Source organism: Camelus dromedarius, chromosome 15 (genome assembly GCF_036321535.1).
Source record: "Camelus dromedarius isolate mCamDro1 chromosome 15, mCamDro1.pat, whole genome shotgun sequence".
Lineage (NCBI taxonomy): Eukaryota > Metazoa > Chordata > Mammalia > Artiodactyla > Camelidae > Camelus > Camelus dromedarius.
In genome coordinates, this window is record NC_087450.1 from 1,324,137 (window position 1) to 1,342,432 (window position 18,296).

The following is an 18,296-nucleotide window of genomic DNA, read 5'->3' on the forward strand; positions in this document are numbered from 1 at the left end:
TTCCATAATGGTTGCACCAAACTATATTCCCACCAATTTTCCTCTCTTTTAATCCATTCTATGATCTGAGGCAAGAGTAAACCTTGAAAATGTTAACCAGCTTGTGTCCCTTTCTCATAATGGTGATGACTACCGTTTGTGCTGGTTTTAAGGCCAAAATCCCTAATCTGGCTTCCAGTGAATCTTGTGAGCTGATAACTCTATGGCTCATTCTGATTCCTCTCTCTGTGCCATCTTTATTTAGCCCCTGTTGGCATCTTCAACTCTCCAGACTCTCTCATGTGAGGGACCTGATACATGTTTTTCCTTCTCATGGAAGTGCTCTCCCTTCTCATTCCCCCCAACAATGGGCTGTATTGCACTCATTTTTCAGATCAAATTTATACATCTTTTCTTCTGAGAAGACTTTAAGCTTAGATATATATGCACATAAACCCAAAACATTAATTTTTTTTCAGTTATTTGTCTCTTTAAGTCAGTAGTCTACTACTACTACTACTACAGTAGTAATCGGTTCTGTCCAGATATTTTAGGTTCCCACCCCAAATTATATTGTATTAAAAATGAGCTTCAGAAGTTCCAGATTTTTAAAAAATTCCTTAGACAAGAGATAACATAGCAGAAATAGTTTATAGTAACCATTGAGGTGGTGTCCATGACCCACCATTTTATCTGCTACCAATTTAATAACCAAAAATTCCTGCCAAGATAATTCTACTCAAGCTTGAGCATATTCAGAAAGAAGTTGTACAAATAAATAACAACATTGTACTGTAACTGGGGAGCTCCTGGGATGTGTAGGAATCAATCATGTGAGTGATGTAGTTTGGTAGAAGTTCTAGTAGGTGAAAACAAGTGGTGAGGAAGAGGTTTGTAGAGGTTTAAGTTAAAGCCACTTTCTAGAACCTTGGATGTATGACTAGAACATCTGTGCTTTGTGTGTTCATGAGACGAGATCCATTAGATACTGTAAAGAAATGGAATGGTCCTCTTTAACCACAGTGTCACCAGTCAAGTCGCATCCTCTCTGAACTTATTAGCTACATTTGAAAGGTTAGGATACCCAATCTCTGAGAGATATCGCACAAAGTAACAAGTGAAAACAATAGAACTTGAAGTAGGAAACTTGGATTTGCATTCTAGTCATAACATTGTTTCTGGCTTAGCTCAAAGATAAGTGCTTTAACATTTAAGTAAAGCACAATCTTCTTAATTTTAGTTTGCTCTCACTGCGTCTCTGCCTGGGGGGAAGTAAGCTGGTCACTGGGGCATTAGCACTAATTCTATAGTGTTTGACATTAGATACCTTCTCTTAGCTTCTCTCTGAGAGCCATGCAAGTTCAAGACACAAACTTTGAAGGATTCATGGTTTCTCAATATATCTTTAACACCAAAAATTTGGTTCTTCCTACTATTCACCACCTACTGTATCAAAAAATGTTTAAACCATATATACATATATGTATGTGTATATATATATATATATATATATATATAAATCTCATGTTAACTAGAGAAAAACATGGAATAAAAACACTTTTTAAAAAAATCTATTTTCATAGGTGAAGAAATTCAGGTTGTCAGAGGATTATAGGATTGCCTTAATTGGGGAACAAGAGAAACAATATATTTACTAATAAGAGAGGCAAGTGGCTTAAAAGCTGAAAGCACACACTTTTCATAAAGAAAATTTGAGGTTCAAATACCAGCTGCTGTTGACTAGTTCTGGGACCTTGGAAATGTTTCTTAAATTATGTGAGGATTATAATAATACTTACCATATACATTGTGGAAAGAATTAAGTGGTTAAGTATAGAACTGAGGATACTCTGAGCACAGTGAGTCATGTTTGTACTAGTCTGTTTGTATTAACAGTGGCAGGAGTAGCACAATGAACTGGCATTTGTAAAGTGACCAGCATGTGCCTGACACGTAAACACTCACTGACACACACGGGACACTCACATGCTGGGTGCTCACCGTGGGCCTGGCATTTGGCTGGATGCTTTCCTTTACGTCTCCTTAACTCCATCAGACCACCTGTCGTAGCTCATCATTTTTCTCACCTGCTGGATGAGACTAAGGGACTTGCCCTGCATGAAACAATTAGTAAGTAAAAGCCCTAATTTCAAAATCAGATCCCGACTCCCATTCCAGTGGTATTTCCAAGTCACAGACTGAATTTTTTACCATTTTATCTAGACAGTAAGGAGTTCATGAACTGTTGACTTGATCCATATACTTTTAATTCTTTCAAAACAAAAATCACTAATTTTTTTTTTTTCCTCATGACCGTTATCAGACTTTCCCCTCTGTGGACATGGAAATAGGAAATCACACTGTCCTGACTGAGTTCATCTTACTGGTCTCTCTTCAGACCCCTAGTGGCAGCTGATTCTATTTGGAATATTCCTGGTGCTCTACCTGACCACCTTGTCAGGGAACATGACCCTAGTTATCTTGATCCACGTCGACTCCCGCCTGCACACACTTATGTATTTTTTCATTGGCAATCTGTCTTTTTTGGATTTCTGGTACACTTTTGTGCATACTCCCAAATCCTGGCCATCTGTGTCTCAGAAGATAAGCACATTTCCCTGGCTGGGTGTGGAGCCCAGCTGTTCTTTTCCTGTGTTGCGACTTACAGTGAGTGCCATCTCCTAGTGGCTGTGGCCTACGACCGCCACTCGGCCATCTGTAACCCGTTACTCTACTCAAGCACTATGTCCAGCTCTCTCTGTACCAGACTCATTGCTGGCTCCTACACACGAGGCTTCTTGAATGCCATCACCCATGCCACCAACACATTTTGACTGAGGTTCTGTGGCAAAAATATCATCGACCACTTCTGTGATGCACCACCATTGGTGAAAATGTCTTGTACAGACACCCAGGTCTATGAAAAGGTCATCCTGGGAGTGGTGGGCTTCACTGTCCTCTCCAACATTCTTGCCATCCTGATTTCCTATTTCAACATCCTCCTGGCTATTCTGAGGATCCACACAGCCTCAGGAAGGCGCAAAGCCTTCTCCACCTGTGTGTCACACCTCATCTTGGTCATGCTCGTATATAGATCCTTGCTCTTCATGTATTCAAGGCCAAGTTCCACCTACTCCCTGGGGAAAGACAAAGTGGCTGCCCTGTTCTACACTGTGGTCAACCCACTGCTCAACCCTCTCATCTGTAGCCTGAGAAACAAAGATGTCAAGGAGGCCTTCTGGAAAGCAACACAGACCAGAAGTTGCCAGAGATGAAGGTTATCTTTTGGCAGCATGCTCTCATTGCACTTTCTACATTACTGGCTTATAAACATGTTTGTAAATGTTGCAACATTTCAAGTAAATACAATAGGTTATACTTAAAAGATGAAACATTGTGATCAAACCATTTTTAATTATTTATTATTATTTTGTTGTGATTAAACTATTTTAAATCCAAAATACCGAGCTGTTTGATGTTCTACAGTGTTGTATTTTGCTTCTTGGCAGTACTCGATTTTCATACAAATTATCAGCTGGATTATCTGTGAGAGGTTTTAGAAAGAGAAAAGAGGAATTGGTAGGGTTTTGTGCACATAGTTTGACTTTGAATCTTAGCAGACTTTTAAATAACACGCCACTGCCCTCTCTTTTTCCATCACAATATTCTTCACATTCCTTTCTTTTCCATTACCACAGACACTCTGTGGGTACTGAACAAGAAGGATCTGGGGTATATTCCACAAATCTCAAGAATCAATTTAATATTTTCTTCACATTTCCTTAATACCTCATTAAGTAGGTGGAAAAAATTGGATCTATCTCAGGGGAGATAGTAAATTAACATTCAACCATTTGGGATTCCAGAAGCAATACATAATATTCTATATCACATTAAACCTTGATGTTGTTCTTTGAAAAATACACTAATACTACATTGAATCCATCTTTTGTAGAATAGATTATAGCATGATCATTAAAGTAAAACAAAGCAATGCAACAAAAGAAAATATTTTTCACTGGATTTCTTTGACTAGATAAACAAATGTTTTATTAATGCCTCTCCATATGCCTCTCCTGAAGCAATTTACTTGCACTGAGCACTGATTTGAGAAATGTATGTAATTTAGACTTCACATTATGTTACCTTGAAGGGTTTCTTCAGAGCTTCTTTCACGTCTTTATTCCTCAGACTGTAGAGCATGGGGTTCAGCATGGGGAACAGCACAGTGTAAAATGTGGGCACCAATTTGTCCCTCTCGAGGGACTAGCTGGGTGAGAGTAGATGTAGAGAGTGGAGCCACAGTACAAGGTGACAGAGGCCAGTGGGAGGAGCAGGTGGAGAAGGCTTTAAAGTGGCCCTGGGGAGAGTGGATCCTCGGGATGGCAGCGATGATGAAGAGGCAGGAGGCCAGGATGAGCAGAGCTGGTGTGATGACATTGGAGGCCAGGAGAAAGTACAGCACATCCTGGTAGGTCTCCTTCACATCACATGCCAACTTCACCAGGGGTGGGACATCACAGAAAAAGTCATAACAACATTGTCACCACAAAAACTCAAATTGAGTGTGTTGCTGGTGTGTATTATTGCATTGACAAAACCTCCAGTGTAGGAGTAGATAACCAAGCAGATGCACCATCTCCTTGGTATGGCCTGAGCATACAGCAGGTGGTTGGAGATGGCCACATAGTGGCCATAAGCCATGGCAGCCAATAGGTAACACTCACTGTACCCGAGCCCAGCAGAGAAGAAGAACTGAGCTGCACAGCCAGGAAAGGAGATGCTCCTGTCTTCAGAGATGCAGGTCATAAGGATCTTTGGGGTGTAGACAGAGGAATACCAGAGATCCAGTAAAGACAGATTCCCAATGAAAAAGTACATGGGTGTGTACAGCCTTGAGTCATTACAGATCAACACCGTGAGAGTGGTATTTCCTACCAGGGTCACAGAGTAGACACCAAGGAACATCACAAAGAGGACCAGATGCATCACAGGGTCTGTCGTGAAGCCCACCAGGATGAACTCAGTGACCGTGTGATTGCTTCTCTCCATGCTTTAAGGAGACCTCACCTACAAATGAAAGAGTGAGATGTTTACGGCAACCAGTACCAAAGGAGGTCATTCTCTGTTACAAATCTGTGAGATATGGTCAAGGCCATGGTTATTGGAGTAAGGAAGATCTGAGCAGGAATCTTGGCTGGGTTGGGCAAGTGATGGAAACTTTCTGAGCCACAACATATTTATGTCTTTAAAATGAATTTAGTATTAGGAAGCCTTAATGCTGTTTGGCCATTTATTCCTGTATTAAGAAAATATTTCTTGAGCCCTTGGTGCTGTCTAGGCATTGAAATACAGCAGTGAGGTTGATAAGGTTGACCCTTATGGAGTCTTCATTTAGAAGGGAGAGATACATAATACATAAACAAAAAAGTATAGAAATATTTTTAGTTAATGCTAGATGATATTTAGAAAATTAAACTGGCTCATGAAGTGAAGAGGAACTGGGAGTGGAGCTAATTAAATTCAACCACTGAGGGAAAAAATCTGTTTCCCATTTCCCAGCTACAAATGGACAAGTAATTCAAAGCCTGTGAGATGTGGGAAAGGACCTGTTGTTTAGAAGGTAGTGACAGATGAAGGGTGGTAGAATATATCATCCCAATATGCCAATTTGGCATAAGAATTATTTTAAACTAATGGCATTAAAAAAAAAACAGTAGATACCCAAGTACAGTTTGATCTCCCCTTTACTTCCTTAAAACAAGAGTAAAAACTCTCATGTGAGAGCCACCCTCCCAATACCAGGAGAAAAGAAACATTCTTATTATCAAAGACAGGAAGTTGAGACCAAAAGAATTCTGCACAAAGAGACCTTGTTAAAATAATCCTTTTTTTCTTTTTCTTCCATGTTGTAGCATGTATCATTATTTTATTCTTTTTTATTGCCTAGCAATATTCCTTTATATAGATAAACTATATTTTGTTTACCCATTCATCAGTTGACAGATACTTAATTTTTTCCTTTTGGCAATTATGAACAATGCTGCTATGAAGAAATTTTGAGTAGAAATCTAGGAGCAGAATTGCATAGTCACACAGTAAATCTATATTTAACATTTTTAAGAACTGCCAGACTGTCTTTCACATTAGCTGCACCGTTTTTCAATCCCACCAGCATGGTGTGAGGGTTCTAATTTTTTCTTATTTTCACCAAAACAAGTTGTCTGCCTTTGTAATGTTAGCAATGCTAGTGTTTCTGAAGTGTTATAATACTGTGATTTTTATTTACATTTTCCTAATGACTAGTAATGTTGATCATTTTTTCATGTGCTTATCAGCCATTTGTTTTTCTTCTTTGGAATAATATCTATTCAAATCTTTGGCCCATTTTTAATTAGGTTTTTTGTCTTTTTATTGTTCAATTGTAAGAGTTCTTATATATTCTGGATACAAGTCTCTTATCAGCAATATGACTCACAAATATTATCTCCCACTTTGGATTATCTTTTCACTTTCTTGGTGATGTACTTTCATGAACAAAGGGTTTTAAATCTGATAAGGTCCAATTTATGTATTTTTTCCTTGCTTGTTTTTGGTGTCTTATCTAAGAAATAATCTAGCCCAATAGCCTAAACCCATAGTCACAAAGATTTGCTCTTTTTGTTCTAAGATTTTTATAGTTTTAGTTCTTAAATGTAGACCTATGACCCATTTTGAGTTGTTTTCTGTATATGGTGTGAGACTGGGAACCAACTTCACTGTTTTGAGTGTAAATATCTAGTTGTTCCAACACCAATTGTTGAAAAGATTATTCTTTCCCAACTGAATTATCTTGGCACCCTTGTCAAAAATCAGTTGATTATTGTTTCAGTTTCCTGTTGTCCCTGTAACAAGTTACTTCATACTTAGTGGTTTAGAACAATACGAATATATTATCTTATAGTTTGTTAGGGTTAGAAGGTGGGCTCAACATGGTTCCGACAGGGCTGAAATCAAGGTGTCGGCAGGGCTGTGTTCCTTCTGGGAGACTCTCAGGGAAAACCCTTTCCTTGCCTCTTTCAGCCTCTAGACGCTGCCCACATTCCATGGCTCATGATCCCTCTCCTCCATCTTCAAAGTCAGCACCATTGTGTCTCTATGACCATTCTTTAACAATCACATCCCCCCTGACTCCTTCTGCCTCTGTTTTCAATGTTTAAGGATCCTTGTGATTATGTTAGGTCCAGCCTATAATCCAGTATAATCTATTTTAAAGTCACTTGATTAGCAACCTTACTTTCCACTTCCTTTGTAACCAAATATATTCACATGTTCCAGGGATTAGAATATGAATGTTTTGGAAGGCGTTATCCTACCTACCAAAACCACAATTGTAGCATTTTTTTTTTTCCTGGACTCTCTATTCTATTCCTCTGATCTCTGTGTCTGCCTTTATGCCAGTGCCTCACTGTTTTAATTCCTGTAGCTTGTAGTAAGTTTTTAAATTGAGATGTCTGAGCCCTCCAGCTCTGTCCTTCCTTTTGCAACAATTCTTACGTTCCTTTTGCCTACACATATATTCTTAGTCACTGTTTCACAATTGCTTCTCTTTGTTCAACTTGTAGAAATCATTTAGATTTTGCCACTTCTTTGGGTCTTTATTTCTTCATGAGGGCTTCCCTGTGATATAAAACTTATACTAAATAAATGTGTATGCTTTTCTCCTGTTAATTTGTCTTATGTCAGTCTAATTTTCAGGCCCAGACCCTAAAGTAAAATTTTGCCTCCCCTACACAGTTTTCCTCCACAATCATAGAGGAAATTCTCCCCTCAGTTATTCTGCAGGATCCTTTGGCACATTTATCATAAATCCCAGAGAGAGAATCAAACTGAGCATTAGAGTGAACTGTCACAGTGGAGACCTGCAAATTATCCATCTGGTTATGGCAAGTAAAAAAAAAAAAGTAATTGTAAGCTCTTTTGGAGTCTAAAAGCCTAGGATTTAGCACTGTTTTCCAGTTTTTATAACTAGCCATGTACAATTCTACAAAGGACACATCCCAGTTTGATCCCATCTGTAGTGGTAGTTCTCAGTTCTATCACATTCAAAAACTTCCACTTTACAACAAACATTTTTTAATGTTTTTTTTTTTTTTATGGTGCTAAAATGAAATTTATAGTTAATATAACATTTTGGTCCTCTGAGACCCAAAATCCCATTTGGCAGTTGTTCTTCCACACATAAAACAAACAATACTCTTGGACACCAGCAGGGTGTCCAAGAATTCAACACAATTCTGACATTATCTACCCTGAGATAGCATTGGATTTTACAGGAAAAGGGCTCAGTCCCACAAGACTGCTCCTTCTCCCAACTTCAGATACCAGTTGCAAGCCCAGGTTGTTACCTGTACTTCTGAACAACCTTCTATAAATCAGAGGTTTCCAGGAGCCCCCAACTTGAGTTTGATTAAATTCCCAGAGCAACTCCCAGAACTCAGAGAAACATTTTATCTAGGAGTTATGTGAAGGAATAAAAAGACAGCTGGAGAATATCCCTGAGGGGTAAGATTACTTGTGATGATATTGTGCCCAGTTCACCTTTTCATGAGTCTACTGGGTCTCTGGGGTCATGCAGAGATGTGAGCCCACTAGGAAACAAACTCTAAGACAGTAGAAATTTTTTTCTGTTTTGTTCATTGCTGTACACCTGGTAACTAGAATATTACCAGGCATATAGTAGATACACATACATATTTAATGAATGAATGAGTGAATGAATGAATGAGTTGCAAGAGAAACAAGTCCATAGTATCAATTTTCTGGGTGGCTTCTAATGATGTCATTTTATCCTTTGACTATCAACAGAATTGTTTGAAATCTTCTATGTATTTTCTGGTACAAGTAACCCTTGGCCAGTTGTGTTGCCTGCAGAAAGGAATAGGGAGAAACAAAGAAATCTGCCTACAAAATATCCTTACCAAATATTTGTCCAAATGGACTGAGTCTGTGTTGTCAGCTAAAGAATGTCACCATCTGGCCCTACGGGGGTTAAGTCATTAGCCACTGAATTTGCTGACCTTCAACACACCCTGAAAAGAGTTCAGGCTGGAGATGAGGAATGAGACACTGTGCTCTGGGAAAACTGTCAGGACAGGCCTTCAAATAGATATTTCCAGGAGGAAATTCTATGAATGCAATTTCCTGCATCTTCCCTTAGGAAGAGAAGCACTAAGATCACTAAGATGTCTGGGTCTTGTGACCAGCAGCAACCTTCTACCAAGCTGTGTGCTTGATTGCATGATGCCTCTAAAACCACGTATATGCTGACCTCCCCTCTGGTGTCTTCAGAGCAGTTCCTCAGAGGCATCTAAGAGGGTGTCCCTTGTGTCTCTCAGGCAATAGTCCTAAGTCCCCAAATAAAACTGAAACTCACGGCTCTCACATTGTGCTTTTTTTTATTTCAATCAACAGTGTAAGAGAAGCTTTTCAGGTCAGCAACAGACTTTCTGTCATTACATGCCAAGATGGATATAGGAAGCCTGCTCTAGAAATCAGAGCTGACTGTTTAAACCAGAGACAGCTTGGATACCATGAAAAAAAATTGACTTTCAGGCAATTAACAAGGATTCCACTTCTCCATCACTAGCCAACATTGTAAAGGCTCAATTTCTTTATATGAGAAGCAAGGATAACTTATCCCTCCTACAGTGTGTTGTTACTGAGATAACTCAAGGGAGGACTAGGTACAGTGCCTGGCACATCATAGACACTCAGGTAACCAGTGGTTCTCAAATGTCATGCCCATGGCATTCACCTGGCCCAGCCCAGAGCTCCTAACTCAGCAGGCTGGTGGTGGGGCCCAGGAACCAGCTTCCACTGAAGCAGCCCGAGGGCTTGTCTGCGGATCAAGTCTGAGAGATGCTGGAATAAATATCAGTTGTTTCCTTGTTTTTCTTCATATCAGGAGTCCTGCCTCCATTTGAATGTTGTGAAGACTCAAAGAGTTAACAAATGCAAAGATGTGTCACATGTTCACATTTTAAAAGGGAAGCTACAGACAGAGCTACTTTGAATTCTGACACCAACACAGGAGAAGATGGGGCACACATTTCCCTGGGCAGGGACTGACTCAAAGAACTGAGTTCTGTGTTTGTTAACCAGAGCCAGAACACTGTGACAATCCAGCTGTGTTTGCTAACTAGCTGACGTATTCTGCTTCCTAACTAAGGATATATTTCTGTGTCAAATTAAACAATGCACTTTTCTTTCAAAACGATTAAAATATAACATTTTATATTTTGAGAGAAGCTTCTCTTAGCTGGAATTCTTCTCAAAAATGCCATATGCCTTTGTGCTATCTTAAAGAATATTAAACTGAAAGAAATTTGAATTTTTTTGAATGTCTTTTGGCCTTTAGAAAAATAACCTCTAGTAATCACTGCTGCTTCATCCAGTTACCTCAGTTGCCCTTGAGATATTAACAATGCTGCTTCTTTTGTAAGTGGTTCCTGATAGTAGCTTGCTTGTTGTTTTTCTGGTGTAATTATGTCATTATTATTATTTTTCTTTCATCCCTTGTCTTTTTCTGTAGTATTAATGGATATTTTTGTCTCTAATAATGAAAAGTGCTACTTCTTCTTGTGAACTCCCAGAAGTTTCAGAAACTTCAGTAGGAAGATGGTGAAGATATTTCAAAAGATGCCCTTTCATTAGAACATATTGTATCTTAGTATGTGAATGATCTTAAGACAGGTTGTGAGGAACAGGTAACATTTTCCATCTAACTGTAGCATCTGAATTGGTCAACTTACCTAAAATTATCAGCAACATCATCACCTCAACAGGGTTCAAATCTGCCTGTCCCAGAATCTTTTATGCCAGTTTCTGAATCCCCAGGGTTGTACTTCCTGCAGCCCCTTAGGCTTTCCTAGGCTTTGTTAATAACTAACAGGACAATTAAATAACATTGCATGTTGACAAAGTGGGTATTATTCAATGATGGGAAATATGTATTTTTTGAGACTACAATTCCCTGGTGAAATGTAATGTCACAATTTCCATTGCCATTCTCTCTAGTTATGTAGAAGGCAAAATAAACATATGTGCACACGCTTGTGTATACTATACATTTATATGCATATATTTGCATATTAAAGCATATACATTCAGTAATGCTGATATCTTTATTATCTGTTGAATACCTTTCTTTTGTCTTTCCAAATCCATTCTCTACACTTTTAACCTGCTCTTTGCTTCAGGATGATCAGCTGTCTTAACTGTATCAGTAGGTTCCTTTGTGCTCTCTCTGCTTAATGGGTTTAACCAGTGTTGTCACTAGCGAGGAAGTAAGTGAGGTCAGAGTGATTTTTCTCTGTCCTCTTTGTTTGCAAAGATACCACAGATGTCTGCATCCCTGGACCTAGACCATAGCTCCTGCCAAGTGACCCATTTCCAAGCTCTCTCTCCAGAGCGTATAACCTCACTCTGTTCTTACACCATCAAGAATAGAGAAGTAACACTCTCCGAAGTTATTAGTTCTAGGGTTAGTACACTATTTCTTGGGATACAAATAGAAATTATACATATCTTTTGGTAAGTTGGCTTTTGTTGAAATTTAAATCTGGACTATCCAACGGAAGAAAAGAAACAGGCAGGCAGAAAGCCTTATTGCAATATTTAACTTCCAGAGACAAGAAGGGAGCAATTTCCCAATGTGCCACAAACCCTAGATCATAACCAAATATTTTGTTGTTCAGATACTCATGGCAATGTCTCATGGATTAGGTGATTCTTATGGAATGAAGTAGCTAAGAAAACAACAAAGGTGATATTTTTCTTGTAAGGAAAAAATATCTGTCTTTACTTGGATAAAAACTAGCTCAAGATGGTCCAGTAGGGAAATGCCACTCCTTGATAATTCTCCAGGCTGAGCTAGTTTACAGCCACTGAAAACTTGAACTGATGGGGAAACATGGATCCTTTGAGGAAGAATCTTGAAACTTAGCCAATGTGTACACTGTACATCTGATTCCAAGGCTTCTTGTGAATGGCTAGCTACCATTTATGAGAGTAATCTTATATGGGGAAAAGGTAAATATCTAGATCTTCTGTGGGTTATTGGATATTGACTCTGAATTAACACTAATCTCCAGTGATGGAAAAACATCAGGGGTACACACTTAACAGTGGGTCTTGTAAAATAATTTAAAGATAGTTTTGGCTTGCATGCATCTCTCATTGAGCCCAGTCAGAACAGATATGTAGATGATTATTTTTACCCAGACCCAGACATCATATTGGGTAGAGCTACATACAATACAACAAAACCCTCATTTTAGCTCCCTGTCCCTGACCCGTGGAATGAGGATTACCGTTGTTGGGAGTTCAAGTAGAAATTCCTGTAATTGCTTCCCCTAGATCTCCTCAGCTAAGGCAGTATACAAAATGCAGTGTAGCATCCCTGGGGGCAAGTGCTGATATTAGTGCTTTCATCAAAACTTGAAGATGCCAGGTTAGGGATCTCAGTCCCTCACATTGAACTCCTCTCTTTGTCTGAGGGAAAAGGATTGAGGGTCTTCAAAGGGGAGGTCATGAGTGAACAATGACGGAATGCTTCCCCAGAAAAACACCCTCAGGTGCTCTGACCCTTCGGAATCCAGGAAGTACCCTGGTTGTGCTGGGCTCCTCCTGCATTGAACTGATAGGGGCCACTCTGCTGGGCAGGGCTATTGATGCCAATCGCCAGAGAAAAATTATTGGAGGCTATAAAATGAGATCAAGAAGTATCATGGCTGGAACCCAGGGGATTCAGCAGTGCATTTCCTAGCATCCCCTTAGCCTTCTCTGTCAAAGGAAAAGTACCACAAACAAATAAAAACAAGACAATCAAAGACCCAGTTCTAACAGTAAGATAATTTGGACAACTTACCAGATAACTTTTATTCAACTGAGGGGCTGAGAAAACGTGAAGGGACCACAGCCATGCAAGAAGGGAGGTAAAGAGGGAGGTTTGCTTTGTAATTATTACAATGGGAAGTTAAAGTAAATTTTAGCCATATGGATCCTATTGTCCACCTCTTTTTTTTTTTCACCAGATACAACTCTGAATGTGAATTAAAAAAAACCCTATATAGTGTGATTTTGGGGATACCAAAAGTCCTGCTCTCCAGAAATATCTACTGGCCATCACTTGCTGTGAAAGACCGTAAGTATCATTTTTTTAAAATAGCACATGTAAATCCAAGGAAATTTTTGCATGCTGAAGTATACTCACAAACATTTGTACTTACAAAAATGTTTATTAAAGCTCATATATCTAAAAGACACAGATTAGAAACTACTTTCATTTAAGACTTCGAACTTCATTTGTAATTTGAGTAATAAAAGTCTCTTAGAAATATATGCTGTAATTTCAAATTAATGTTGAAGATTCTTCTGAATGCTTTACAACCATAAGCTGCACATGCAACATTCCCAACAGTCAGTAAAAAAAGCTGACTACCAAATTTACACTTAAACATATTATAAAACATTCTCTAAAACACTAATGCCATATATTTAATTAAAGTTTTATTACTTTCTCATTCTTTTAATGTCTTCCTAGGATCATCATTATCTGTATCTTATCATCTTACTGGGATCTGGTAATGCTATTTAGACTTGGTTTTGGAGTTGAGATTACTTTTTCATATACAAAATACTATGGCTATACACTTAGGTCAATGAAATTTACCATATCTGGGTATATTGAAAATTATTTGGAGAACGGGACTTGGTTTGTTCTTTTGAAGGGATTTAAGTAGGAGATCTTGACAAGTAGTTTGAGTATCTTCATTGTAGTTAAATATCAAGATTTACAATGCTAGGATGTTTCAAGAATAGGTTTTTTACACCAAAGTAACTTTTTGTTACTGACACTTCCCCATAGAATGATGTAGTTAGAATATATTTTATAGAAAGTTTTTTATTATTAGTAGGTAATAGATATCTTTTAGAAAATGAGAGTCTGCATAAATAGCTTTTGGTTTCAGAACGTTGTCTAAATCAAGCATCTCAGGGTTATACTGTTGGGCCTAGCCTCTGTAGGATTACTTCGTGTTACAACAAGTAGTGATGATATATGTTGGATTTAAATTTCAGTTTAATATATATCCCTGCCTGTGCTGATTAGTCTTTCCTGCTCTGAGGGGAGTTGCTACATTTTGGGGAACTACTTGCTGACATTTTACTTTCTTGCATTTTTAAAACTGCTTATACCTATAGAAATAAGGACATTTTCAGGATTATTGAAATGCATTATATTAACATTGTTTCAGTTTTAAAAATCAAAATTGTATGCATCTCATCATATTTCCTCACTTGCCTAATCACTCCCTTTACATATTCCCTATAAAATTTTTCTCTTTAGAATAATGTGCACACATAGACTTTTATTTCTCAAGTTCTTTCACCTCATTGTAGTTATTATTATTATTTATTAAAATGATTGTGTTTTGATGCTCAAAAAGTCACAATTTGGAAGAAGTCTATGTAGATTCACTACTATAAAATAAAAGAATAGCCCAGTGGGTTACACAGTGATTCACAAAAATCATATCTATGGGAACTTGACTGATTTTTTCCCTTAATTGAGCAACATGGGTAAGAGTTGTAGATTGAAGAGGTCATGCTTGCTAAGTCTAGTTGTACTGATTATTTCATGGATGACTCTGGATCTTTGTCTTAATGATTCTGGGGGAAAAAGTATATATAAAATGCTTAAGAAATTTAGTTATGGGTATGGAAACTGATGATTTCCACTACTTAATATTCATAGAAAAAACTGAAAAGTTAATTCAGCATTCTTTTTCTGTTTCTAGGAAAAACTATCTAAATATTATCAGCCAGTCAAAAACCTTCATATGCTAAAGGAGTGTGCTGTTTTCTCACTGTAGTAAGATAGAAAGTAGGTTTTGGTTTCAAGTTCTTTGTGTCTAGTCTAGAGTAACATGAAATTTAATTAAAATCCTTATATTTCTATATTTAAATTTTATCCTCCAAATTGCCTTAACTTTCTCACTTAGGTGTCTTGAATGGCCAGGTATCAAGGGTGCAAATTCTTTAACAGTCATGGTGAGAATTCTTGATCATGATGGAACATCATGGCTGCACTTCTTGAAATATAATTACCTGATGAAAAATTGTCTTTGCATCTCATTAAAAGGACTGGATCTTCATTTATTTGAAGAGTTTATTCAGAGCCTCTTTCACATCCTTATTCCTCAGGCTATAGATCATGGGATTCAACATGGGAAACAACACAGTGTAAAATATAGAAAGCATTTTGTCCCTGTCCAAAGAACAGCTCAATCATGGAAGAGCATAGATGTAGATAGTGGAGCCATAGTACAAGATGACAGATATCAGGTGGGAGAAGCAGGTGGAGAAGAATTTGAGGTGACCCTGGGTGGAGTGGATCTTCAAGATGGTGGTGATGATGAAGAGGTAGGAAGCGAGTATGATTGCAGTGGGTGTGATGACATTGGAGGCCAGGACAAAGTACAGCACAGCCTGGTAGCCATCCTTCCTGCCACAAGCCAGCTTCACAAGTGGTGGGATATCACAGAAAAAGTCATCAATAATATTGTTACTACAAAAGTTCAAGGCAAAAGTTCCTTTGGTAATAATGGAAGAGTTAATAAAGCCACCAAGGTATGAGGCTACTACCAAAAAGGCACACAGCCTAATGGGCACGGCCTGAGAGTAAAGCACTGGCTTTGAGATGGCCACATAGTGGTCATAAGCCATGGCAGCCAACAGGTAACACTCACTGTATGCCAGCCCAGCAGAGAAGAACTGAGCTGCACAGCCAGCAAAGGAGATGCTCTTGTCTTCAGAGATGCAGGTCACTAGGATCTTTGGAGTGTAGACAGACGAATACCAGAGATCCAGGAAAGACAGATTCCCAAAGAAAAAGTACATGGGTGTGTGCAGCCTTGAGTCATTACAGATCAACACCATGAGGGTGGTGTTTCCTAACACAGTCACAGAGTAGACACCAACAAACATGATGAAGAGGACCAGCTGCATCACAGGGTCTGTTGTGAAGCCCAGCAGGATGAATTCAGTCACTGTGTGATTGCTTCTCTCCATGGCCACAGGGAATCTCACCTAGGAGAAGAGAAAATGAGCCTGAATCACTGAGTCTCCCAAATAGAAAATATACCAAAATATATAGCATTGTATTACTTCCAATTCTTGAAGTCTAGGATCCAGCAATGTAAGTGCTCATTTTAGAAAGAGTTTTCATTTTGCCACAAAACCACTCAGACTTTACAACTATATATTGTTAAAAGATAAACTTAGGCACATTATAATTTTCAAGTGTTTCTTTGAATAAACATCAATTTAAATCAGGCAGCTCTAAACCAAATGTGGTTAGAAGTTTTTCTACAGACAGGAGCTAGGGCAGAGATATTTATGGAGTAGATGTGGAGGCAAAACAAGGAAAATGTTTGATTGGCCATAGTTTAAGTGTCTGCAACATTAGGAAAACCTAGTTGGCTGCTTGTGATTGGCTGTTCTTAAGTTTCATTTTCTCAGATTCAAGTGAATTGGGCCTGCCTTTGGGTTTGGTTGGCTTACACAGGCTGCCAAGGTAAAAAAGATATCTAAGTCTGATGATTTCCTTGTTTAATGACTTTAAAAATATTCAATTCCATATTTCTGAAGTTGGTTAATTATTTTTTCCAGTGAAGAACAATTGTTCAACTAAAGGAAAGATGGACACCTATTTCTTGTACTTTGGTCCCCTTCATAATGACAGTTTGCTGTTTTGTTAAATGTGTGACTTCTTAGCTTAAATTGTTACTTGTTTGTATCTGAAGTACTGAACTTTACCTACTTTTATTATATTTTTTAAAATAATCAAATATTTTTCTTTTAGTGTGCCCATATATTGGAACACCATACAGTCATTATAAATTTATATCTCATAGTAGTATCTACACATAGAGGAAAATACTTACGAAATTATAAGTAAAAAAGAGAATATATACACAATTTTGGGAAAAAGTATGTATAGGATAAACTTTTTAATACATGTCCTACAATAAAAAATGATAAAGGGTCAATTTTAAATGTAAGTGATTCATATATACTATATAACTAATACTGTACTGGAAACATTTACATTATTTTAAATTTTATTGCTTTTATAATTTTTTAGTATTAAGGTGTTTTTTCCTTTAATAATAACAATTAAGCAAAAATAGATGTCTTAGAATAAGACACTAGATGTAGTGTTGTGTTTAGTAACATGGAACTCTCACTTTCTTCATGATTTTCTGCACATATAACTATAACCATTCTATTTTAATGGATAGACAGGAATATATCAAACAACTGTACATCTATTTAACACTCAAAGGGCAACTCTATCCACACTAACTCCCATCAACCTATTTTTGTAACTAAATAAAAAACAAAGAATATGATTATTTGTATCCCCATCACCTTGGAATCTAAAAAAACACTTAGTTCATAAAAGACTATCAATATTATTGTTAATAAATGCCATTCTAATAAATTAATTCTTTCCTGAGTAAAATACTGATCAATATATGATTATTCCACTTAGACTTTTGGTACTACTGCTCTACTAAAGACATCCTCATCAAAGGTCAATGACCGCACATAGCTAAATCCATAATCCCCTTTGGCTTCTCATCTGATTTGATTTTTCAGAAGGAGAGAGTGTTTCCAACAGAAAGACCTGATAAACTACTCTACAATGAGTCATATGCATTATTTTATTTTTTCCCACAACATATCAGCAATTTGACAGGTGTCCATATCAAGTTTTACTGAGTAGCTAGTAATTACACAGGTAGTAAGTGATGCCGTCTTACTCCAGAAACCTGGTACTTAACCACTAAGTTACCTTCTTTAATATCTGATATTAGGGTGACAGTTGGTTGTGGACTCCGTAGGTCCTTTTCCTTCTGGTTATGATACCTTAACTCAAAACAAATAGGATAATGCTGAGCGAATCAGACATTGTCCTAAGTGAGTGGTTCTTACATGTGGCATCAGATACATGTTTCCAAGTAGCTTTCAAATCATCTTCTGGCAGAGTCATTTGAATTTTACATTTACGGCCAATCCTGATTATGAATATAGAAACATTCTGCTCACCACCCCCGAAACCTGGACATTTACCTGCAACTCACAGTCACAGCCAACAGAGGACCACATCACGGATCCAGGTAATTTATAACTGCTTTAGCTCCCAGTGTATTTGATACTTTAAACACCACAAGGGTTCAGAGCTTTGAAAGACTCTGAAAAAGCAAGTC

The 18,296-nt window shown here is 37.8% G+C and overlaps 1 protein-coding gene and 2 pseudogenes across 1 annotated transcript; 1 reads left to right on the top strand and 2 right to left on the bottom strand.

Annotated features, from left to right (window-relative positions):
- Nucleotides 1-2,260: 2,260 nt before the first annotated feature.
- On the top strand, nucleotides 2,261-3,295 carry LOC135322944 (olfactory receptor 9G4-like; annotated as a pseudogene).
- Nucleotides 3,296-3,827: 532 nt separating this feature from the next.
- On the bottom strand, nucleotides 3,828-5,031 carry LOC116155449 (olfactory receptor 9G19). Its single transcript, XM_064494214.1, is given in 4 exon segments — nucleotides 3,828-4,247; nucleotides 4,250-4,303; nucleotides 4,306-4,512; nucleotides 4,515-5,031. Coding segments are annotated over 4 exon segments (909 nt in total). The 3' UTR covers nucleotides 3,828-4,116.
- Nucleotides 5,032-14,973: 9,942 nt separating this feature from the next.
- On the bottom strand, nucleotides 14,974-16,092 carry LOC116155436 (olfactory receptor 9G1-like; annotated as a pseudogene).
- Between the last annotated feature and the right edge of the window lie 2,204 nt (nucleotides 16,093-18,296).